At 44.5% G+C, this 25,278-nt stretch overlaps 1 protein-coding gene across 4 annotated transcripts in view; it reads right to left on the bottom strand.

Moving 5' to 3' along the window:
* Positions 1-25,278, bottom strand: part of Trappc9 (trafficking protein particle complex subunit 9) — a 496,909-nt gene that overhangs the window by 194,872 nt on the left and 276,759 nt on the right. For all 4 annotated transcript variants that reach the window (XM_078016653.1, XM_078016651.1, XM_078016650.1 and 1 more), the window contains one exon: positions 19,247-19,389. In XM_078016653.1, coding sequence (XP_077872779.1) covers positions 19,247-19,389 — 143 coding nt within the window. The remainder of the gene's footprint in view (positions 1-19,246; positions 19,390-25,278) is intronic.

Raw genomic sequence — 25,278 nt, 5'->3', positions numbered from 1 at the left:
AGATAGATTAATAAATCATCAAATAGAAATAATAGAGAGAGAAAATTATCGGAAAAAAAAATAGTTCTATGGAACAAAAAAAGCCTCTACAAATCGTGTCATAGGAAATTCAGAAACAACGAAAAAAGCAACTGCAGCTGGGAAGAAACAAAGGCTCAACACCTCCCGGACGGGCAGAAGCCACACACGGTGCAGGAAGCTCGGCAGACCCCAAAGGGAAAACCAGAAAGAGATCCCAGGAACATCCCTCTGCAGAAAGCTAAAGAGACAAGGAGAGCCGCCAGCAAACAGTGCCTCCACACAAGGCCACCACGAGGGCAGAGGGAGGAGCGCTGTCCAGGTGCTGCGAGCAGGGGCCCTGGACTCTCGAGGCTGCGCCCAGGGATGGAGATGCAGCGAGACGCTCTCCCGCGAAGGGGACCAGGCCGGCTCATCAGCACAGGGACCTCTAAGAGAAACACCAAGAAAGCTCTGCAGGTGAAAGGGCAGCCACCTGCACAGAGAAGCCCAGAACGCAGGGAACACCGCCACTCCTGACCAGAAGCATGAGGCATGACAGCTTCTGTGACACTGGACACCAAACCCCCACGGGGGAGGACAAACCAGTGGTTGCCACTGCTCCGGGCAGGTGGAGGGTCTGGTGAGGGCAATGTGATGGTTGGTGTGTTGTTGCTTTTCCCCCCTCAGTACTAGGAGTTTGATTTTGAGATAGGGCCTTGCTAAGTTGCCCAGGCTGACCTCAGATTTGTGATTCTCCCACCTCAGCCTCCCCAGACACTGGGATTACAGGTGTGCACCACCGTACATGGCCATGATGAAGTTCTGAATGGAACTGCTTGTCCTGATTACAGTAAACACACAATATGTGTATATTAGAAGTCATAAAAATGTAAGCCAAATAAGTCTGTTTTACTGTGTTAGTCAATTTTTTTAAACTCTGACGGAGCGAGGGCAGAAGCAAGTGCCACTTGGATGGTTGGTGTGCTAATCAGGCAAGCCTAACTGTGTCATATACTGGAAATCTCTTTTAGGCAATTTAAAAATACACACTAAATCTAGAAATTACTCATAAATTTTGTCTGCATTCATTATTCATTTTTACTATAAGTAATAAATTGAAATTTACTTTTTAATAGCTAAGTAAATTTATATAACACTTCACATTTTACAGTGTTTTTTGGATTTTTATGGTTAAAAAATTTGTTCTCAATCTCACAGTTTATGCAAACATAAATATGAATAAATAAACATAAAAAATGTAAAATTATAAATATATTAGCAGAAAGCCAAGGGGAGCATTAATGTAATATGAGTTGGGAAAAGTTTTTCAAAATGATATATGACACTCAAAAGCCACTAAGAATAAAATGATAATTCTACACATAAAAATGAAAAAAGTATACAATCAAAAGGCCCAAATTATATTACATTAAGACACAAATATAATTTGTATTAAAAATGTAAATGACAAATTAGGATAAGATTAAAATATATAGCACACAAGCGTTCCTAACAATAAAAAAAAGGATCAATAAAAAATTTTAAATAGGATCAGATTCAGACGGGAACACACAAAAGAAAGGCAAGTGTTCAATATGCACATGGAAAGGCATTTACCTATTCAAAATTAAAGATATCATAATCAAACAAAAATGAGACCTTCCATATCCATCAAGCTGCAAACAATAAAAAAGAATTTGATGATATCTATGATGCAGAGAAACTAGCATTCTCACACACTCTTTCAGGAGGGCAAACTGTGGAGCAAAATTCCAAAGCATATAGTAAAAGTAAAAATTCTTTGAATTTCTATTACAAAAACCTATTCACACATGCTCAGATTTACGAAAAAGCTCAATGTAAAACTATGTGAAATAGTAAAAAAATAAAATAAAAAACAGCCAGGCAGAGGTGTATGCCTGCAATTCCAGTGGCTCAAGAGACTGAAGCAGGAAGATTACAAGTTAACTTAGCGAGGCCCTAAAAAACTTGATGAGACCCTATCTCAAAATAAAACATAAAAAGGGCTGGGGATGTGGCTCAATTCTGAGTTCAATCCTGAGTACCAAAATAAATAAATAAATAACAATACAAATATTTCTAAATAGAAAAGGCATTAAAACATCACGGTAGGGCTGGGTACAGAGCTCAGTTGGTAGAGTGCCTGCCTGCCTCTCATGCACAAGGCCCTGGGCTCAAACCCTAGCACCACAAAACAAACAAACCAACCAACAAACAAAAACATCACATCACAAAATATCTACACATACAAGATATAGGAAGAGCAGGCAATTTGAAAATGAATAAGGGTAACTATATGTCCTAATATGAAAAGATGATTCACATAAATTGTTTTTTTAATTCACGAAATATGAAGATTTAATTTTTTATTTCAAAAAAGTAACAAAGAGCATACAAGAAGTAACTTGAAAACGTCTGTATCAAGCCGGCAGCAGTGTGTCTGTGAGCTGCCACTGGAATGAATACTGTTGGCACAGTGTACTTCCTTGCACAGGCATAAACTTGGTGTAACAAGTTTGAATGGCTTTAGCCTTCAGAAAAAAGAAGTGGGGGAGAAACATAATGCTCATATACAATCTTTCCACTATTCTAGATAAGGTCAGGCAAGGCTCAGGGCAACCCAGAGTCCCAACCAGGGCAAGAACTAGGCCCCATCCCAACTCCACACCCTCTGATCACGATGCCCTGTCATAAGTTGTTTGCTATGTCCCTCACATGTGCCAGTGATCCTGGGGATTCACTTCAACAGAGGAAAGGTAAGGTGTGGCCTGCAACCCACCACAGAGGCTGCACACAGGAGGAAGGACACTGGCACAGCAGGATGGAGGAGCACCTGGCTCTGCTGTACACACTGATGTGACATTTCTGAGTTAATCCTCGCGACAATCCCGCCAGGAGCCTCATTTTATAAAGATCCCAGGGCTTGGTCAGCGTGGCAGAGCAGGGATTCGGGCACCAGGCTGTCGGCCCGGCCTCCAACTCCCATCTTTTTCAGCCCACGGCTGTGCTGTCTCCTGCAGACCAGCCAGACGCTCCCCCAGGAACTGGGATGTGCAGCACAGATGGGGCTCACACGCAGGTACAATATTTAACCCAACTCAATGGAGTCCTGGTGCTGGTCTGTTGCCATGCACCCTGCTAGGTGCTTAGGGGACACTGCGCTGGCCTTCAGGGGCTCACAAGAAGGCAGGAAGGAAGGCCAGAAAAACAGCCTGAGCACATGCTAGGCGAGAGACAGGCAGTCCCCAGGGCCAGCTGTGCAAAGCTGGGCTCACAGGACTGGCTCATACCCTGATGCTCAGAGCACGGCACATGGCAGAGTGCACCACATGGCAGAGTGCACACAAGAGAAAAGACTGCTCTTGGCACCGATTACCCACAGTCGCTGCTGCTTTAGACATTGCATGCACCATTTTTAAACATGCAGTTTTGTGACATGCAAGATCCACATTGCCTTCATTTCAAGATGCAAAAAGAATGGTGCAGGGAAATGCCACGGCCCTGCTTGAGACCACAGAGCAAAGGAGTCACTGCATCAAAACCTGAGCTCAGATACAGCGGGGTGCAGTTCTGAATCCTGGCACTCCCTAAAGTTCTAAATTCTTGTTAAACTTACAACCAACTTGATAAATAAATGTAGCAATTTGAAAAATACCTAGCAGGCTTTTAACCCTCCCTTAACATAGCCTTTACTGCTTATCCGTGAGCGCATGCTCCCTAAGGAGCTGAGCTGTCCCTCCCCTAGGGGGGATGAAGTTTCTCTAAATGACCCGGAGCAAGTGCTGTGGTTCCTCGAGAGCTAGGATTCCTATTAATAATGCAGCAGCTCCTATACCCTGCTCCCTCCTCTGAAGAGTGTATTTTCCACAAAGCTCAGCATAGAAATGTCTAAGATTGGATCATTTATTCTAACAGGCCAGAAGAAATTGCTCCTCAGGAGAGAGGGAAGCTCAGCATTCAGACAGGGACAGCGTGGCCTGATCCATTTCAGTCTAGCCTCTAAGAACATTGCCAGGCAGCTCTGTTAAAATGTGAATCTCAGAGGTAATTGATCTTATAAATAAAAGTCAACTGAGACCTATGTACACCCTAGAGGGAGAATGCTAAAAAAAATTAATAATAATAATATAATGAGAATTCCATCTCACATCTATATTGTGCTGTGGCCTCTAGAAGAAACAGGCTCTCCCATTTCATTTGATTCTCTTATCATCCTGATGCGGAGCGTCGAGCTGCTATGATCCCTGTGGCGAGGGCCAGGACAGCTGCAGCTAGGAGAGACAGACTCCACCATGACCACAAAGTCTGTCATGAAGGCCACAGAGCACGGGAACCAGCACCCAGGGCTGGGATGCCCAGCTCAGGCAAGCGTGAATGGCACCTCTAGGCTGCAGTTGAGGCCCATCTCTTCCACTCCGCACCATGCACACCACACCAGCCACTGCACCCGCCTGCAGCAACGCCACCCTGAGGCTCTCTAAAGGGCAAAGGGAGGGCTGAACTCAACATACCTAGGCACTCCCTGGAATAGGCAGGCTTAAACAAAGAGGATTTCTCCTCTTCCTTTCTCTTCTAGAAAACTACCACTTAAAAAAGATCAATATGCAAAACTGCAGAAATTATCAATACTACTGAGAGGGGCAGACACACAGACCATTCCAGGAACAACTAATCCACACCATTTATATTTTGGTTTCATAATAGAATATAAAATTTTGTTTGTGCCAGCCATAGAGTGCTCCTCTGACGTATATGTGGCTCTGGTTTGAATTTCCATGCAGGCTCAACCTGACAGGTACATGCTCCTCTACCTATCCGCGAAGCAGCGGCCTTGGAGCCAGGGCATCTGGATGGCAGCATGGGCCTCCTGGGCCTCACTGTAATGCAAATGTGCTGAAACAGGCCATCTCCAGGGATGCATATGACTCTAAAAAGACATCGTGCTCACAGAACATCTTCACCTGGGAACAAATGGAAGACCATGAGGTCCTAAGGTTCTGTGTGTCACCATGCATCAGGCTGACAAAGCTGAGTGTCACGGTGCACGCCAACCCTGCTTCGTCCATGCATTTCACATGGGTCTCTGAGAAAACAGAACTTCAGCCTGGCTCCAGATTTTGCAGAGTTCAAAACCTAGAGAGGAAATAAAAAATTGCAATGTGCTTCCCCTCCTCTACAACTCTGCATGGAATCCTAGTCATCTTTGGAATTAATACCCTATTCCACTTTCTATGATGTCTTTACACATCTCTCCAGGAAAACTTAGGTGCCGTCTTCAATTGTGTACCTAGTTTTTTTTGCAGAAGTATCACACACTTTCCATTAAGGCATGACTGACCAATAAGGCATCTGAAGTGTACATATCAATGACTTGCCATGTTTGTCCCCACCCTGCAAGCCATCCCCTGCCAAGACCAACAGCATTCCATCATGCCAGAAAGACACTCTTCCTTCTAGGGAGGCTGAATGTCCTGGTCTGCCCCAACTGAGGACTTTCTGGGGGGCAGGGAATGTAGATCCGAAGCCAGGGAAATCCAGGCAAACAGGGTAGCTGGTAACCAAGTCCCCTCCTGTCCCACCCACCCTGACTACATTCAGCTCCAGTTCAGGTAGCATTTATCAAAGAAGAGGGTTCCCTGTCCTAGAAATCTCAATAGTGGAGTCTCACAGAGCATTTTCCTCTGTGGCTGGAGTCTTTGACGAGCACCCTGATTCTGGTTTCTCTCTGCAGGCACCAGAAGTCGCTCACTTCTAAGTGGAATCGCCACTGGGCTGGTCTTACCCCTGTGGAGGGCCTACTATAAACATATACTTGGAGTTATTTATTAAGAATAAAGTTGTTACAAAATTCTTACAGAAATCTTTTTGTGGATATAGATTTTTATTTCTTGTGAGCAAACATCTAAAAATGAAGTGGCTGGATCATCAGAGAGGTTGCCTGAATGCTGAGGAGCTGCTGAGCAGCTCCTGAAAGTTTGCCTTTCTGCACCTGCGGCAGCCCTGCGCATGCGCTCTGCCACCTCCCTTCTCGAGGGCACTCGCCATCAGTTCTCCCATCCAGCCATTCTGGTGAGCCTCGAATTACAACTCGCTGTCGTTTTAACTTGTGTTTCCCTGATGCGGATCACTGTTCGGAGGTCTCTATGCCATATGAGAAATATCTACTCCAGGATCACAGTATGACTTGCCTTATGTGAAGAGAAGTTTTTAATTTCTGTTAAATTCATCTTTAGCAAGTTTCTGACCCCATCTAAGACATTCAAGATGCTCTGCTATGCTTTCTTTGAGGAGAAAGGACTTTGATTTTCCCCATGAAATGGTTTTTGCATCTTGCTAAAAATCAACTGCTGACAATCTAGCCTGCTGAACCCTTTTTCTATCTTTGCATCAAAACACTCTGAACATTACACTATGTTTTAAAATCAGATAGCTGCAGTCATCCAAACTTGTTACTTTGTGTCAGGCAACCTGTCTATTCAAGGTCTGTTCCATTAAAAAAAAAAACAACAATTTAAATAGTTTGTCAAAGTCTACTGGAAAACACACTAAGCTTTTGATGGGGTTATAGTGAATTTATAATCCATGTTGGGAAGACTGACATTGAATAATAATTGACTCTCCAGTTACTCAGGTCATTGACTTCTCTTAGTCATGTTTTATCATTATCTACTAGACATCAAATTTTTAGGAATTCATCCATAGTTTTATGCTTTAGACTCTATTAAACACACTGCTTCCAAAATTTCATTTTCAAAATGTTAGTTGTTAGATTATAGAAAGACAAATAATTTATAAATTTTGAGTGGTTTCTGCTAAATTTTTGGTAAGTATTTTGAGTGGCAGATTTTTAGGACTTTTTTATTACAATCACGAGGACCTTGCATGTGATCAACAACCACCTCACTCCTTTGTTTCCATCTTTTAATGCCATTATTTATTTATTTATAATCTTATTGTCCTGGGTAGGATTGCCAGAAAAAATAACCAATACAGTAGTAACCGCCAACACACTCACCCAGTTCCTACTCCTGGAGAAAGGCAACCAGACCTCCACGGGAGTGTGGCTTTCCCCGGAGGCCTCTCCACATGGCCTTTCTTGGGCCGAGTTCCTGCTGACCCGAGTTTATGTATGTTTTCAGCTAACTGTTGAATTTTGTCAAATGATATTTCTTCAGCAATTGCATAATATGATTTTCCTCTTTATTATGCTAATGTAATAAATTTCAATGATTGATTTTCCAATAACGAAAATCCCTTACATTTCTGTGAAGCTTGAACGGCTCGTGCTGTACTGTGTCTTTTCACACACTACTGAAGTTGGCTTCATTAGCACTCTGTTTTCATATTATACACGTATATTCGTGAGGCCACAGGTCTCAAGTTTCCCTTCTCGGGATGTCTCTATGTATGTTTGAGAGTAAAGTGATGCTGGTGGCATGGAACGGGAGGTAGGAAGGATTCCTCTTCACGTGTTTTAATTCTTTTTTCTGCCCATATTTTTTAATTGGTGCTCTGTAATTATTCATAATTGTGAGATTCATCATTATATATTCATGCATGCACACAATATAACAAAACAAGGAGGCCAATATCATTCCCTAGTATTTCCCGTTTCCTCCCCTCCTCCCTCCCTGTTATGGATTAGATATAAGGTTTCTCCCCAAAGCTCAAGCATGAGACAATGCAAGAGTTTAGAGGTGAAATGACTGGGTCATCAGAGCCTTAACCTGATCAACGCATTAATCCTTTGGAGGATTAACTGGGTAACTGTAGGCAGGTAGGGTGCGGCTGTAAGTCGGGAGTCCAGGGGACATGACTTTGGCGTTTATGTTTTGTGAGCTGAGCCTAGTCTCTGCTTCTTGAAGGCCATATCCTGGCCTGCTGTCCTCCACCACACTCTTCTGCCGCACCTCAGGCACAGGCCAATGGAGTTGGCTCCTATGAACTGAGATCTCTAGCCTCAATTAAACTTTTCTTTCCCTGATTGTTCTGGTCAGATCTTTTGGTCACAGCGGTGAAAAAGCTGACAAACACACCCTCCCCTCGATCCCTCTCCTCTACTCTGCTGACCTCCCTTTGATTTCCATGAGATCCCTGGCCCACCTTTCTCCTCCTTCTTCCTTTCTGGCTTCAACATGAGAAAACACACAACCCTGACCTTCTGAGTTTGGCTTATTTCGTTTAACACAATGGTATTAATTTCTTTCCATTCTCCTGCAGATGACATATTTCACTTTCTTTATGGCTGAATAAAATCTCACTGTATATATACTCTTCACCCATTCATCCACTGATGCACAGAACTGGGCTGCTGTAAACATGGGTATGCAAGTGCCACTACAGATGATGACTTTAGCTCTTTAGAATGCATATGAGGAGGGGCATAACTGGGTCATATGGTTGTTACAGGCCTAGTCTTTTGTGGAACCTCCATACTGATTTCCATAGTGGTTGTACTAATTTACATCCCAACAAGAGTGTTAAAATGATCCTTCTCCCCATCATCTCCAGCACTTATAATTATTTTTAATCTTGATGGCTGCCATTCTGACTGGTGTAAGATGAAATCTCAGTGTGGTTTTGATTTGCACATGATTACTACTAAAGATGTTGATCATTTTTTTCAAATATTTAATGGCACTGTATATTTCTTCCTTCAAAAAGTGCCGGTTTAACTCATTTTACCATTTATCAGTGGGGCCTTTTTCCTGTTTTCTGAGTTATTTATATATTCTGGATATCAATCAACTGTCATAAGTTAGCAAATATTTTCTCCCATTCTGTAGTTCTCCAGGTTCTTAGTTGCTTCTTTTGCTGTGCTGAAGTTTTTTGATTTGATGCTATTTCATTTGTAAACTCTTGGCATTATTTCCTGAGCTTTAGGGGTCCTATTGAGAAAGTCATTCCAGCATATATGTGTTGGAGTGTGGATCTTATGTTTTCTTCTAGGAGTTGCCTATTTTCTGGTCTAATTCCTAGGTGTTCGATACATTTTTAGTTGGCATTTGTGAAGGGTGAGAGATAAGTTCTAATCTCATTCTTCTACATATGGATAACCAGTTTTCCCAGCACCATTTGTGGAAAGGCTGTCTTTTCTCTATGTTTTTGGCACCTGTGTCAAAGATGAGATGACTCTATCTGTGTGGGCCTGACTCGGTGTCTTCCATTTTTTACCATCGGTATATGTGCCTGTTTCCATGCCACTACCATGCAGTTTTTGTTACTATAGCTCTGTAGTATAATCTGAAGCTATGTATTGGTTTTTTTTCACTTACAATAACTTTTGGTTATTTTGCATCATTTATTCTTTCAAATGAATTTTATGACTGTTTTTCCTAGTTCTATAAAGAATGTCATTGGTGTTTTGATGGGGATTGCATTAAATGCATATATTGCTTTTGGTGGTATGGCCATTTTAACAATATCAATTCTGCCTGCCTGTGAACCTGGGTGGCCTTTCCATCTTCTAATGTCTTATTTAATTTCTTTCTTCAATGTTACATAGTTTTCATTGTAGAGGTCTTTCTACTCCTTAGTTAGATTTATTCCTAGGGTTTTTGTTTATTTGTTTGTTGGGCTATTACGAATGGGATTGTCTTCCTGATTTCTGGCACAGTAGATTCATTCTATACTGCTGTATAGGAAAACCACTGAATTTTGTTTGTTGATTTTGTACCCTGCTACTTTGCTGAATTTGTTTATGAGATCTAGCAAGTGTTCTGGTGGAGTTTTTTGGATCTTCTAAGTACAGGAGCATACCATCAACAAATAGTATTAATTTGAATTCTTCTTATTTTCTCTCTTTCATTTCCTTCTCTTGCCTAATAGCTCTAGCTAAAATTTCTAGTACAATATTTAATAGGAGTGGAGAGAGTGGACATTCCTGTCTTGTTCTAGATTGTAAAGGAAATGCTTTTAGTTTTTCCCCATTCACAATGATGTTGAATTTGAATTGTCATATACAACCTTTACAATGTTAAGGTACATTCTATCCCTAGTTTCTTTAGTGTTTTTATTATGAATGGGTCCTAATATAATATATGCTTTCACTACATATATTAAAATAACTGTGATTTTTTACTTAATTTATGTGGTGAATTATATTTATTGACCTCACATGTTGTTTAGTAAAATGTTATTAAATATTATCATTAAATAATATTATTCCATCCCTGAGTCAAAACCACATGGGTCATGATGTGCAATCTGAATATGGTGTTGTATATGATAAACTAAAATTTCATTAAGGATTTTTGCATTTAAGTTCATCAGGTATGTTGGTCTGTAGTTTTCTTTCCTTGATGTGTCCCTCTCTGGTGTAGGTATGAGAGTGATACTGGCTTCCTGGGATGAATGTGGTGCTGTTCCAACACCTTCTAGTTTATGGAATACTTTGAGAAGCATTGGCATTATCTTCTTTAAAGATCTGGTACAACTCAGTTGAGAATCCATCTGATCCCAGGATTTTCTTTGTGGGAAGACTGTTTATTACTGCTGACATCTCCCTGCTAGTTATTGGTTTGTTTAGGTTTTTCCTTTTGATTTGATCTTTGCATGTCACACATGTTTTTTCCAATTTACTGAAGATAAGTTTTCAAAATAGAATTTAATGATCCTCTGGATTTCTGTGATTTCTGTGGTGATTTCTCCTTTTTCATCTCCAATTTTATTACTTTGAGTCTTCTTCTTCTTTTGATTAGTTTGGCTAAGGAATTATCAACCATGTCTTTTCAAAGAAGTAAGTTTGTATTTTTTCATAATTCTCAATTTCATTGATTTCAGCTCTGATCTTGATTATTTCCTTCCTTCCACAGGCTTTGGAACTGGTTTGTTCTTGTTTTTCAAGGGCCTTGAGAGGCATCATGAGGTCCTTCATTGAGGTCTTTCTGATTTTTGGACATAGGCTCTCATAGTTATAGACCCCCCCTAGAACTAGGCTCACAGCATCCCAGAGGCTCTGATGTCATATCACTATTCCACTTAAGTCTAGGACTTTTTAATTTCTAACCTGCTTTCTTCTATCACCTATCCATCATTCAAAGGTGTTTGTGTTGTTCATTCTACATGTATCTATATAATTTCTGAAGGGTTTTTTTTGGTGTTGATTTCTAATTTCATTTCATTATAATAAGATCCAACAAAAGTTATTACTTTTTCGTATTTTTAAAAGTTTTTTGTGACCTAAAATATGCCCTATTTGGGAGAAGATTTCATGAGCAGCTAATAAAAAAAGTGTAATTGGCTGTTGTGGGATCAAATATTCTATATATCTGTAAAGTACATTTGGTTTATCATTTTTTTTTGATCGAAAGCATTTTTACTGAATTTATGTCTGCATGACCTATCTATTGGTGAGACAGACATGTTGGAATCACCCACTATTATTATACTATGGTTTGTCTTTTTTTTTGCAGGGAGGGGGGACATCAAGGATTGAACTCAGGGGTACTTGACCACTAAACCACCCTCCCAGCCCTATTTTGTATTTTATTTAGAGACAGGGTCTCACTGAGTTGCTTAGCACCTTGCCATTGCTGAGGCTGGCTTTGAACTCAATCCTCCTGCCTCAGCCTCCCAGGTCGCTGGGATTACAGACATGCACCATCACGCTTGGCCTGGTCTCTGTCTTTAATAGTGCCTCTTGTGTGCAACTAGGTGCACCAACATTTGGGTACTAAATGTATGATCATCATATCCTCTTGTTTGATTGTTCCCTTCACCAGTATGAAGTGACCTTCTTTGACTCTTCTGATTAATGCTGACTTGACTTCTGCTCTGTTGGATATGAGAGCAACTACTCCTGCTTTATCTTTGGGCTCTATTTGCATGGCATCTCAAGTTCTATCCTTTCACTGTCAGTCTGTAAGTGTCTTTGCATGTAAGGTAAATCTCTTAAAAAAAAACATGTGGTTGGGGCTTGTTTTTTTAATTCATTTTGCCAGCCTATGCCATTTAATTAGACAGTGACACCATTAACATTCAACACTATTTTAAAGAGAAGTTTGTTAATTCCTGTCATTTTGACTTATTTCTAACGTTTAATTTGGTCCTGTTTCTCATATGCTTAGCTACTCTTGGTTGACAGTTATTTTTTTTTTTCAGGATTTGGTACCTATCATTCCAAGTCCTCATGGATTTCAGTGTTTGTGCTGAGAAATCAGAAGTAATTCTGATTGGGTTGCCTCTAAATGTGACCTGACATTTTTCTCTTGAGGCTTTTAAAATTCTATTCTTTTTCTGTATGTTTGGAATTTTAATTGTAATGTGTTGTAAAGAGGTTCTGTTTTGACCATGTTTGCACAGGGTTATGAATGGTTCCTGTGTCTAGATGCCAATCTCATTCTCAAAGTTTGGAAAACTTTTTTATTATTTTCCTGAAGAGGTTATCCATGCCATTAGCCTTCATCTCACAACCTTCTTTAGTTCCAGTTGTTCTTAAATTGGTTAACAATGCTATCCCAGAGTTCTTGGATATTCTGGCCATGATTTCTTATTTTCCTCTTCTGTAGTACTGTCTGAAGGTTCAAAGCTGGCCACTTTTTCTTTCAACTCTGAGATTCTGTCTGTGGCATGGTCTACTCTACTAGATAGAGTTTCAACTGAACATTTTATTTGTTGTGTCTTTTAGTTCCAAGATTTGTTTGGTTCTTTTGCAGTATCTCAATGTCCTTATTGAATTTCTCATTCATGTTCTCTATTGACTTCCTTAATTCACTGAGTTATTTTTCTGTGTTCACTTGTAATTCATTGATCATTTTTATATTCATTCTTTTGAATTCGTTGATATTTTATCCACTTCAATGTCTTTGGAGTCTGTTGCTGATGAATTATAAACTTTACCTTGTTTTTAAAATATATTTCTATTATAAATATACTTTATTTTATTATTTAATTTTTACTTTATGTATCTGTTGGTATGGATTTCTCTTTTCTTTATGTGTGGACCTTTTTTTAGGGCATAGCCATCTCTTGCCAAAATGTCCCAGAGTTAAGTAATATTGAAACCCCTCTAAGGTGTTGTATCCTACAACCTTTCTGTTATTTCTCTATGGTTTTGCTGTAGAAGTGGATGTCCAGGAGTGTTACTGGTAGGCTGACTGCTGGTCGTTCCTACATAGGCCTGGTTATTAGTTTGGGGTTTCTGTTCTTCTATTCTTTGTATCATTGTATAGCTGAAGTCTAAGTGTGATTAATTTGGCTATGGAGCAAAATTCACTGTCTTTTGGATGGTTTTTGTTCAACAGTGGAGTCTACCCTGTGAACCTGTAGTTTCCCTGTAGATTCCCACCACCTTACAAGTAAGGGGGAAACAAATAGTAGCAACAACTGAAGCAAACAATATATGGCATTAAAACAAATACCCAGTGCCTACTATGACATCTCAACACTAGTTATCACAAAAATAGGAATAGTGGGGTCAGCAATTGCCAACAGCAAAAACAATAAATAGTCCTGACCTCGATCTGACATTAAACAGCATGTGTCAAGTATGTGATCCATAGTACCAATAACTGCAAGAAAATGAATGGTAGACAGAGAAGTTACATAAACCAAATAGTCTAAAAGATGGCAAAAATACAGTTTATTAAGAGACAAAAAATGTGTTAGGAAGGTAGAAGAAAGTTTAAAATGTTCACAATGCAAACAAACAGGGGAAAAAATGCAGAAAAGATGTAAGAAGTAATGATGGTTAAAAAGAAGGAGAAAATTAGAAAAAGCAAATCAAAGAGAGAAAGGGGAGAATTTGTCTGTTAATGGGAGAACAAAGGAAGAGAAACAATACAAACAAAAAGCACAAAAAACAAAAATAAATAAACCAAAAATTATAACCCTCAAGAGATAAGGAAAAATAACTATCATAAAACTGCTAAAAATGAGAAAAAAAAGGAACGGATTGTATTTGTGCATGTGTGTATGTGTATCTCCATGGCAAGAACACACACACACACACACACACACACACACAAAATTTAAAAAAAATGGGGGGGGATTCTTAATGGAAAATTAAAGAACTATCTCTGTTGAGGTGTTCAAAACAGTCAACAAGAATGGAGGTCACTGCACATGTCCCGCTGTCCTTTCAGTTTCTTCTTGGGCTGTGAATATATACAGAGACAGAGGACGCACACACAAGTGAGAGAAGGGAGCTTGTCGGTGTGTGTGGAGACTGGTTTGCTAACCCCTTTCTAGTGACAAGTTGCTCTCCAAGCTGCCAGCCAGAGTGGCCTGAAACTGAACCTGGCTGAAACAGCTCTCAGCTTCTTTGTCACCAGTATGAGGAAGTATGATCAATTGGAGGTTTGTCCCAGTAGACTGGATGAATACCTGCCCAAGGTGAGGCTAAGAGTTCTGTAAGAGGATTTCTGACCCTGGACTTAAGTCTAGTCAGGCATTAGGGACCTTGTTGGGTGATATGTGTTCTGGAGAAATTAGATCTACACAACCCTGGAGCCAGGCAGATGCCGATCTCTGCTAGGAGTCCAGGTATCAGGAGCCTCCCAAGAATTCTACTTGTGGAGCAGGAAAAATAACCCTCTGCACACTCTACTGCCCACAACCCAGCCTTTCCAGGCTTAGTCCATGAGTGTATTTGCCCTTGCCTGTTCAGTTTCCCGACCCTCTTCTGCTGGTCACATGAGCCACCAGACACAAGGGAAAGCGAGTTTCACCCCACTCCATTTCTCTGACCTGAATCACCCTGGGTACAGTCTCCTCTGGTCTGTCTCACTCAGCTTCTGCTAGGCACATCCTAAGCCACATGGTAGGTGCTTGCCACAACAGTATGGAAACGTTGGCTATGACCTCCTGGCCTCCCGCAGCAGCAAGCAACTGTGGCTTCCTTCAGATGCATCTTGCCTCAGCTGCCTGCTTGTCAGTTGAGAAACACAGAGCACTTTCACACAGCCATTGGCTGTACAGTTAGATCAGCTAAGTTAAACTGCTTTTCTCAACTATGCCAAATTTGCACTTTGTGGTTTTCGTCTCTGTTGTGTCATTCCTCCCCTCTGCATTATTGCTGCTGCCACAACCAGCTGGGCCCCAATGTGCTGCTTCTTGTTCTCTGTTCCATGCACCTGGATTTCCTAGTCTCTAAGAGACTCGGACTGTCACTGTTGAATTCCAGTGAATGCTCACTTTCACCAACCTCATTGAGAACCAGTTTTCCAGTGCTTGAATCCTGAGCCATGGAACTTGAAATGCAACCTGGACTTTATAGTTCACAGTCCTAACTGATCTTCTGGTCTTTTGACATTCTACCAAAATCACCCATTAGGCTCTGCTTACAACAATATAAAGCTTTTCCAGTTTGCATCTCTAAATGTGTCAAAATTCCTCCCACAAATTCTAAAAAGTTCCAAAAATTTCATAACCACATGATCAGGTTAGGCACAGCAATGACCCCACTCCCTGAACTAATTTCTGTTTTAGTCAGCTTTTTTGCTACTATAACCAAAAGACTTGAAGTGAACACTTTTGAGGCAGAACATTTTATCTGGGGCTCATTGTCTGCTCCATTCCTTGGGGACCACAGTGAGGCAGAGCATCATGACAGAAGTGTGTGACATTTCCAGGAAGAAACTGGAAACGTGGCACCAGGAAGCAAAGAGAGAGCTTCCCTCCCCACAGACAAAATATAAACCTCACTGGCATGCTCCCAGTGACCCATCTCCTCTAGTCACATCCACCTGTCTATCCTTAACCCCCAGATGATCCTTATCAAAGGGTTAACGCACCGATTAGGTTAGAAATTTCATAGCCCCATCATTTCACCTCTAAGCTCTCTTGCCTTGTCTCACTCTGAGCTTTTGGGAGACACTTATATCTAAACCATAATACTGACTTTATACATTCTTTTTTCATAATTTCATTGATACCTACACTTTATTTCTGCTGTTTGCTCTGAGAACATTGAGCTCTTCTTTAATACAGAAGCCAAATCACTGATTTTAAGCCATTCACCTTTTCTACTAAAATAGCTTACTATTCTATGACTATTAGGTGGAATTGGTTAACAGGATTATCTAAGTTTGCTATAGTTTTCTGGGGTTTTGTTCTTTTAATTGTTTCTTTTAATTGTATTTGTCTACTTGTTCTATCAAATATTAAGAGGGGGAAAATCCCAAAATATCCAACTATAATGTGCAGCTATGCATTTATCCCCTCAGTATGTCTGTTTTATTTTGAAATTCTGTTTTTAAATACACTTGCATTTTGGGCTACTTTCATTACAAATTGTCTTATCTGCCTCTTTTTATGCTGAAAGAGTATCTGAATAATGTTAATATACTCACACCAACTTTCCAATATTATTGTTTAGTTTGAGGTTTTTTATTTTTGTTTTTTGGTACTGGGGATTTAGGCCATAGTTGCTTTACTGCTGAGCTACATTCCCATTCTTTTTTATTTTTTCTTTTCAGACAGGTTATTGTTAAGTTGCTGAGGTTAGCCTTGAACTTGCAATCCTTCTGCCTCAGCCTCCTACGTTGCTGGGAACATAGGCATTCACCACCATGCCAAACCAGATGCATGATGTTTTCCCCTACCTCTTAACTTTTACACTACACGTATTTAATGACATTTTCTTGTAAAAAGGCATTTTACTTTCTCTAATTCTAAATACACTTCCTGCAGTTCTTGAGATGCAGGTGCAGGCCTATCACATTGCTATTGGTTTCCTACTTGACTAAATGTTCCTTGTTCCACTCTTGATACCTCTTCCTCTTTGGTTGAATTAGATATTGCTAATATTCCATTTTATCTCTTGTACCCTCTTGTCCACACCTAGATGGCTGCTCTGGAGAGTGCCACATGCCTGGTACCTCTGCACTCTGACCTCATACAGCAGCCTGGCACCTTCCGTGTAACATTAGCACTTCTAGCACCCACCCATTCTTTTAAGGAAATTAAGAATGAGAGGAACAAACCCTTTTGTTCTGTATTCGCTTATTCACTGTTTCTTGAGCTCTTCCCTCCTTTGTGTACATTCACATTTCCTTTTAGTGCTAATTCTGCCTGATGTGCACTGTGCTCCCCCCACCTCCTATCCCAGCAAGTGGCTCATACAGTGCCTGTCACTTCAGAGGTGGTGGCTTAAAGCGTAAGTGAATGTATTCCCAGGACATTTGGCAAATGCTTTCCCAGAAGTACCTGGAAGGTACACAGAACCCATGGAGAGAACAGCCCCCTCTGCTTGATTATGCTCAGGAAAACCCTACAGGAATGATAACATACATTTCCAGGGCAAGCAGATATTTCCCAAAAGGTTAAATCAAAGAACGACAGTTTAAGAAAGAGAGAGGTTTTAGAAAAAGAATGTGGCACAAGCTCCCGGAAGTCAATGCGCTGAGCAGGGGTGGTGAGGAGCAAAGCCGCTCTGCAGGGCGGGTGGCGGCCAGGGTGAGGCCTGAGTTGTGGACATTGCACACATCTTAGGGGGGCTCTGGTCCTGTGCCTCACGAGCACTGGGAACCTGTGCAAGGGCAGCCATGGGGGACATTCATACTTAAGGGACTCTGCACAAAAAAGACTGCAGGCAGGGGATGCCTGGGCCTCTTCCCACAGCAGCAAAGATACAGCAGGACATCTAGGAGGGACACACAGGGTCATCCAGAGATGCTGGAGAGGGCACGTGGTGACAAACTAGATTTAGGGATAACAGAGGAGGATTAGAAGTCAAACCTCAATCCTAGGAGCAGGGGACAGAAACACATGAGCCAGAAGAATGGAGGGAGGGCCGTGGGCCAGAGATCAGGATCCAACCCCATGTCAGCTAAGGACCAACCTGTCCAGATCTGTCCAAAGACCACCACGTGGTGGAGTTTCTCTTCGACTTAAACTGCCATTTGGAACCACAGGGGCCATGACATGGAAGCCAGGTATCAACAGGGGAAAAAAGAGCCCAGGAATAACCTGTGCCATTTCGAGGATTATTTATATGGGTGACGTCAGCAGGAGGTGAGGGACCAGGACAGAAAGGCGCAGCAGGGTTATGCACAGGGAGACTGGCACACCCTAACAGCCCCGGCAGGGTCCTGGCCAAGCCTCCCAGGGACGAGCGCTCTAGGCTCTGTACAAATTCAGAGCAGAAGCCAGCCTTGGCAGCAAAGCCAGCCACTGTACACACTGCAAACATGACAGGGGATGAAAGGTGACACCAAGAGGCCCAGCCACACCATTAATTTTTGCTGATGGTTTTCTCCAATGGCTGAGAAGAAAAAGTCTTTCCCCTACACCGAAATCACACTTATTATTTGGGGCTTTATCAACTTAAATGGACTTTGATGTCAACATTAACACGGACAAGAACATACCTCTATTTCACACAGAAGAATAAGGGAGACAGATGAGGGCGCTGCCTGTGGGATACTCTTCACCAATGGCCTGCAGGGGTTTCAGGTCAGACAGGCAATGTCTGTCACCACTGCTCCTTAGCTATTCAGAACAAATACTCCTGTCCCAGCCCCCCTCCCCAGAAATGAGCAAGACACAGCTGAGCCAGAGAACCTGGTAGAGTTCAGCAGTGAAGGCACCTACTCCCTAGAGCGTGCACAGGCCCCAGTTCCTCGGCTCTCCAGTTGTGGGGGCTCCTCCCAGGCTTCCTGAGCCCACTACTCCACTGTACCACAAGTCAAAGTTTGGAATGAGAAATCATCACTCTCCCACCCGAGAGAAGAATATCCCTAGCACCTCTTGCCACTTCTAGCCTTGAAGCAGACAACCAACTCCTTTCCCCTGAAGGGAGATCAGGATAGGAAAAGGCAGGCCCAGAGAGAGTCACTGAGCAAGAAGGCCTCCCTGGGCAGGAATGACCTGACACTCCCTGTCCATGTTGGGAGCTGCGTACCATGCTGGACAGTGGGGCTATTAAAAAAAAAAAAAAAAAGCATTACGCTCAGTGGGCACCAGAAGTAGCATAGACAGAAACTCTGGGCTCATCCAGGGGCCCCCAGGACATGTAGCTCTCTCTCAAGCCCCTGTTAACAGCAGAGGTGACCCAGGTCAGAGAAAGGCACCTAAACAATCAGGTCCACACAAAGGAAGGCCCACAGAAGCTCAGCAAGCCCACCCCCCTCCCGGCACCTTCAGAATAGAGAGAACCTGACCCGGAGAGGCTCATTAAGCGCCCTGGCCCCACAGTGCCCATCAGAAGGGCAGCCAGACTACAGTGAACCAGAGGCTGGTATTCCAAACGCAGTGCTGTCAGACTCACAGGGACAACAGTTACCTGGTTGCTGGGAGTGTGCTGACTCTGGTGAAAAACACAGACGGCTCGACTTCCACGTGCAGCCCCAGGGAGAGGCTCCGGTAATACCCTTCAGCATGGCCTGGGCCTCCTGAGTACTTGAAATTCAGGATGGCTTCCAGAGTCTGAAAAGACATAACCAGTAACGAGTTAGTGCTCCAAGCTGGCAGGGCTCCTTGCCAGGAGCTCCGCCCACAAAGATTCTAGAGCGCACCCCTGCACCCAGCAGGCTCTCCGCCCAGCTGAGGCCAGGCACCTGGCACCATCTTTCCTGTGTCACCCACTGTCCACACAATCTTCAGCCTCAATATGCCACAGAGGAGATTCCAGAACTTATTCTGTGGCCGGATGTAGCACTTAGGAGAGGAGAGCACAGTGCAGTGAGCATCACCTAAAGACACAAATCAGCCAGGGCGGGGACAGGCCAGCATCCGTCCACCGCAGAGGCAGTGTACCAGTCTGGCTCCCAGTGAGTGAGAGGCAGCCAACAGACCCCTCACCCCATGTCCTGAGCCCACAGAGATGAAGTCAGGGCCATGTCCCTTGGGAGCAACACAGTGTGGCATCCTCCCACTGGCAGCAGAGCGCCTCGCAGAGGTGCTAGTGCTACCCACGTGGGTGGGAAGGGACCCACTGGGAGGTCATGGAGTATCAGAGGTGGGGCCCCACATGATAGGAACCTGGACAGGAAGGCAGTTCCCACTCCTCCCAGGGTGGGTGGGCAGGCAGGAAAGCAGAAGCCGTCTCCCTTGGTGCTCAGTCACCACCACTGGGAAAACAAGACACTGACACTCCCGCCAGGTCCCCACAGGGTCCTTCCTTCCTATGGGGGAAAATCTTAAGGTGTTGAAGGAAGGGTAGCACTGGCCACGGGCACAAACCAGATCAGCACACACCATTCTCTGGGGTAAGGAAGAAAAGGGCCAGATCCAGGATGCCACACCAACACCACTGGAGACAGCAAGCCTCTGGGACAGGGCAGGACACTGCGCAGTCACAGAACCCACCACAATGTGGGCAGGGACAGTCAGCTGTGGTGCAAAGGGCAGGGACCCTGAGACTGGGGACTGGCCAGGGAGCAGGGAACCCTGCCTGTCCCTGCCTGCAGCCTAGAAATCCCTTGGGAGGAGAGAGGGGGGGCAGGTCTATCATGGTGCTGTGTGCAAAGAGAAGGGCAAGCAGGGTTGGGGAGACATCATGGGAAGAGCAGGTGTCCTGCACCTGGACTTTCTTCACCCTTCCCCAAGCCAGCACAAGGCAACATGAGAGAAATCTGCAGCCGGTGAGGCACAGAGTAACCATAGCAACAAGAACTACAAACCCAGCCAACTCCTGACTGAAAGGGTGCAGCTTTCCACCACCACCCAAAGAGGCCCAGCAGACTGCAGCGTGGGGCCAAGTCCAGCCCGGGCTGTTTCTGGACGTCTGGAAGCTAAGAACAGTTTTATATCTTTTAAAGCTGGGAGAACAAAACAAAATAAAGGTAATTCCTGGGCCACTAATAACCCTGGTGGAAAGTTCCAGAAGTGGAGTGAGGCCACAAGTGAGGCACCACACACAGCCTGAGCTGCAGTCCAGGCAGGGTAGCAGGTCCGGATGGGGCCTCCAAGCATGTGCTGCGGCGTGAGGATCTTCTCCCCTGGCCTGCCAAGGCAGTTTGGAGTCCTGTTTCCAAGGGTCTGGAGGGAGGCTGGCACCACCTGCCTTCTTCCCTGAGCTGCGGGGTCACGCTGTGACCCTGGCAAGGTGCAGCATTCAGCCCGCAGTCACGCTCCTGGTGACCTACTGCTCTGCCAAGAGGACACGCCACAGCAGCAGGGTGCTTTAAAGTAAAAGAAGTAGCCCGTGTGTGCGTGGTGGGTCGGGTGGCACGCCAAGGACCGACTCCACCAGGCTGCTCCAGGGGCCCGGGGCAGCAGGGACTCCTGGGAAGCTGGCCACACAGCACTACGAGACCTGGGGCTCCTCGTCTCGCCTCTCTCAGCCTCAGCTTCTCAACTGCTGAGTGGGGAGCCGACATTAATGCCCACCTCCCCAGGCTTCATTGAGGATCCATGAAGAAACAGGAGTCACCACTGGGGACAGTCCTTCGTTCCTCGCTGCCTGACCCATCTGGGGCCCGACGGCAACATGGCTCAAAATAGGGAGAAATGAGTTTTAGTCCTCTCTCTTCAATTCTTTTACATTTTACTGTGGGAAAATAAACCTAACAAAAGTCACCATTTTAGGTTCGCATACACTGTTGACAAACAGTGACCGCCACCGCCCTCCAGCACATCTTCACCTTCCCAACTCTGTCCCCCCTGGCCCCAGCCACTCTCCTCCTGGGTTTGCTGTTGTGCCGCCTCACGCAGTGGAATCATAGAGTCTGTCCTCCTGTGGCTGGCGTGCTTCACTTAGCAAAGTGTCCTCGAGGGTCACGCACGTTAGTCCGTGCTGATTCCCCATGTGAAGGCAGAGTGACACTCTGTGGAATGGCTGAGCCCCCGGATTCCCCACTCATCAGCCAGCAGGCACTTGAGCGGCCTCCGCCTCCTGGCTGGCGTGAGTGACCCGGCTGCGAATAGGGTGTGCAGATGCCAGGACTGCTGCCGGTTCTCCGGGGCAGGCAGAAGTGGCATTCTGGGAACACGCGGCCCTTCCACACTGGACTCTGAGAACTGCCACATGGCTGTCCGTGGCAGCTATGCCACCCCTCACTCCCCCAGCTGTCCTCTCCCTCGCCGATGATGGCTCTGCCTCTGGTGCGAGTCCCCCTGGGGCAGTGAGGGACGTCTCGCTGTGGCTCGAGGCCGTTTCCCTGAGGGCAGGAGACACTGAGCACCTCTTCAGTTCTCTCTGGCCTTCTGTGTCTCAAGGAAGAAACATCTGTTCAGATCCTTTGGTCCTATCTTCAAAGCTCATCATTCCAATTCACCTCCTGCCCCTCAAGGTACCTCCATAACTGTGTTCACAGGAGTCCTTCAGACCTGCGTGTCCAGAGCTGTCTTCCTGACCCTCTTACCACACAGACGTACTCCTCCTGGGAGGCCCAGCCCTTCTCCCTACTCACCATGTGCTCAGTGAAACAGGTTTGGTTTCAACAATCAAGCATCATATTTCGGCCTCGCTAAAACCCCAAATCATGTTGCCATGGCCATGTGCCCAAAGCATGGTCCCAACTGCAGAGGGCTGCTGGTTTCATGGGGACAGTTCCTAGACCCTTTGAAATCACACTTGCCACCTGCAGAAGGTGCAGACTGCACATACCCCCAGAATGCCTTCCTGGGAAGACTCAGGGCGGCCGGCTCCCCTGGTTGGTCTGTTCTTTCCTCTTCCTTTCCAAACACTTCTAGGTGTCTCCTCTGCACCAGGCTCAATGGAGAAGAGGTGGCCCTGATCTCAGCGAGCTCAGGAGAGCCAAGGGTGTAACACTGGAATAAACCAGTTAATACCAGCTCCAGTGCAGGCAGCGGCCAAGGGGATGAGTGGCTATGGAAGCAGAATCTGCCAGGAGACGGCCACGCTGGCTTTTTTGCTTTAGGAGGTGACTTAGGTCACCTCAGAGAGCACTGTGGGAGAAGTCACCTGGGGGGGGGGAGTAAGACAGTGACAAGCAGTTGCCAAGTACCACCTAGGGAAGAAGGGACAGTCTGTGTTCCTGCTGCCGGGGACTTGCTGCCCCCTCCCAGAGAGAACATGGAAGAGCAGCTCCAGGGCATCAGCTTCATGAAAGCCACAGAAAGACAAGTCTCAGAGGCACTGTCACTGCCTTCCTCGCGGTTCAGAGGAAAGGAGCAGAGGTCTCCTCAGCCGGGTGAAGGTGGAGGACGTCAGTAAGACAGCAGAGTGGGCTGCAGTGGCAAGACAGGGTGTCCAGGCTCTTCAGAGCAGCAGGAAGCAAAGCCCTGCTCTGCTGAGAAGCCCCCTGAGAACCTCAGCCCTCACCTCCAGAGAGGACTGCCACAGAAATCAGGAGAACAAAGGTGAAAATGGCACTGCACTTCCGGGGCATCCTCCACTGGTTTTTCGTGCTGAAGTGAAAGGTCATGCAGGACCTCTCAGTACCAGGCTGCATGAGGTGACTGCAATATCCTGACAAGCCCTAGCAGGGGCTCTGCGCCGCCCACCCTCACAGAGGTGGCACGTCTAGGGCTTGAACACAGCACTACCTGAACCACAGCCGTCCCCTGCGTCGCAAGGAGCGGGTGCTCAGGCGCCCCACCGCCTGCTGCCCTCCAGGCGCTCAGGTCTAGTAAAAGAAACAAACCAAGACACCTCTACAGAACAGCCGGCCTGCTGTGTCACAGGTAAGTGTTGGGATGCTGGAGGCACTGAGGACAAAGGACTGCCCGCCTGTGGGCAGGCACTGGACAGGAGGAGCAAACCAGGAAGGAGCGGGACTGGGCAAGGCAGGGGCTGAAAATGGACAAAGACAAGGCTAAAACCTACTTATTGAAAATATTATTAGGGTAACGATCCTGTTAGGCTATTCAAGAAAGAAGAAGGAGCAGGCCAGCGACACGGAGGCAACAGTGAGCGCCAGTGCAGAGGCCGCAACAGGGGCCAGGAGAGGACGGGCACGCAGCTCCAGGCAACAGGCTTAGCACTCAGGCTCAGAGGACTGGCACGCCCACATGGGCCGAGGAGGAGCGGAAGACCCAAAGAGCCTCACTCCACCAAAGACGCTCCTAAGAGAAACCCACGCTCAGATGGTTTCCCGCCTGAATCCCATCAAGCACATGCCACAAAGAACACCAATTTTATATGCACATCTTCAGAAAACAGAACGGAGAAAACTGCCCCCTTATTTTTATCAGTTCCAAATATCAAGATCAAATAGAGATTACAAGAAAAATATTCATGAAGACTATATCCCTCAAGAATTTAAATGTAAAAAAAAATCCTTAAGTAAATACTAGTGAGAAAAGCTCCGTAGTATGTGGGATGGATCACACGTTGTGTCCAATTCTTATCACAGGAAGGCAAGGTTAGCTTAATCTTTAAACATGTAATCAATATCACTCACTATACTAACAGACTATTAACAAAGAAAAGAGGAATATAATATATAGCTTCAGAAAAGGCAGTTAACAAAATTCAAACTCCATTTATGACTTTTTAAAAGCACTAAGCAACTTAGGCATAGAAAGTACACTCCTCATCTCTGCATGCATCCATGAGAAACTCATAGTAAAAACCATACTCAATGGCTGATAACAGAATGCTTTGCAACTAAAACTCCAAAATAAGGCAAATGTATAGCTATTACTTCTATCAACATTGCACTTGAGATCCTAGTGAATTCAACATGTTAAGAAATTAAAGATATGCATGTTTAAAAAGCAGTAATAACACTGTTCAAAGACAGTGTGATCAAAACCAAAAAGTCCTAAGAAACTAGTGGAACTCTTGCAAATTGCTGGAGGTAATGTAGAACAGTACAATAGCTTGGAAAAGCACTAACAATTCCTTGTGAACTTAAACCTACAATTAACACATTACTACTCAGCAATGGGACTCCTACCAAGAAAAATAAGGATAGATACCCCCACACACAGAAATACACATAAGTAAATGTCCACAAAAACTTTATTCATGATAGTCCCAAACCAGAAGCAATCTCAAAGTCAGGAACAGACAGGTGACTGGATGAACAAATTAGCATAACTATAATATAGGTTACTACTCTACAACAAAACGGTCCAAATTACTAACACACACAGCAGTATAGAAAAATCTCCAGGTCATTATTCTGAGTGAGAAGCCAGAACCCAAAGAATCTCCACTGCATGCCCAGATGTCCAAATACTAGAGAGGTCAGTCTTCAATGACAACAGAACCAGAGCTGCTCAGACTACAAAGGAGTCTGGGACACCTAGGGGTGACTGGATATCCCCCACCTCGATGGCAACAGTAGTCACATGGGACATAGATTTGCCAAAATCCAGCTCAGTTTAAGAATTCAAATTACATGCATTAGAGTTGATTTGTGTTAGGCACACAGTCATCTGTAGACGTGAGTCATAGTGACA

This window comes from Ictidomys tridecemlineatus, chromosome 7 (genome assembly GCF_052094955.1).
Source record: "Ictidomys tridecemlineatus isolate mIctTri1 chromosome 7, mIctTri1.hap1, whole genome shotgun sequence".
Classification (NCBI taxonomy): domain Eukaryota; kingdom Metazoa; phylum Chordata; class Mammalia; order Rodentia; family Sciuridae; genus Ictidomys; species Ictidomys tridecemlineatus.
Note: the sequence above shows the minus strand (reverse complement) of the source record. Positions and strands in the feature narration are given on the sequence as shown.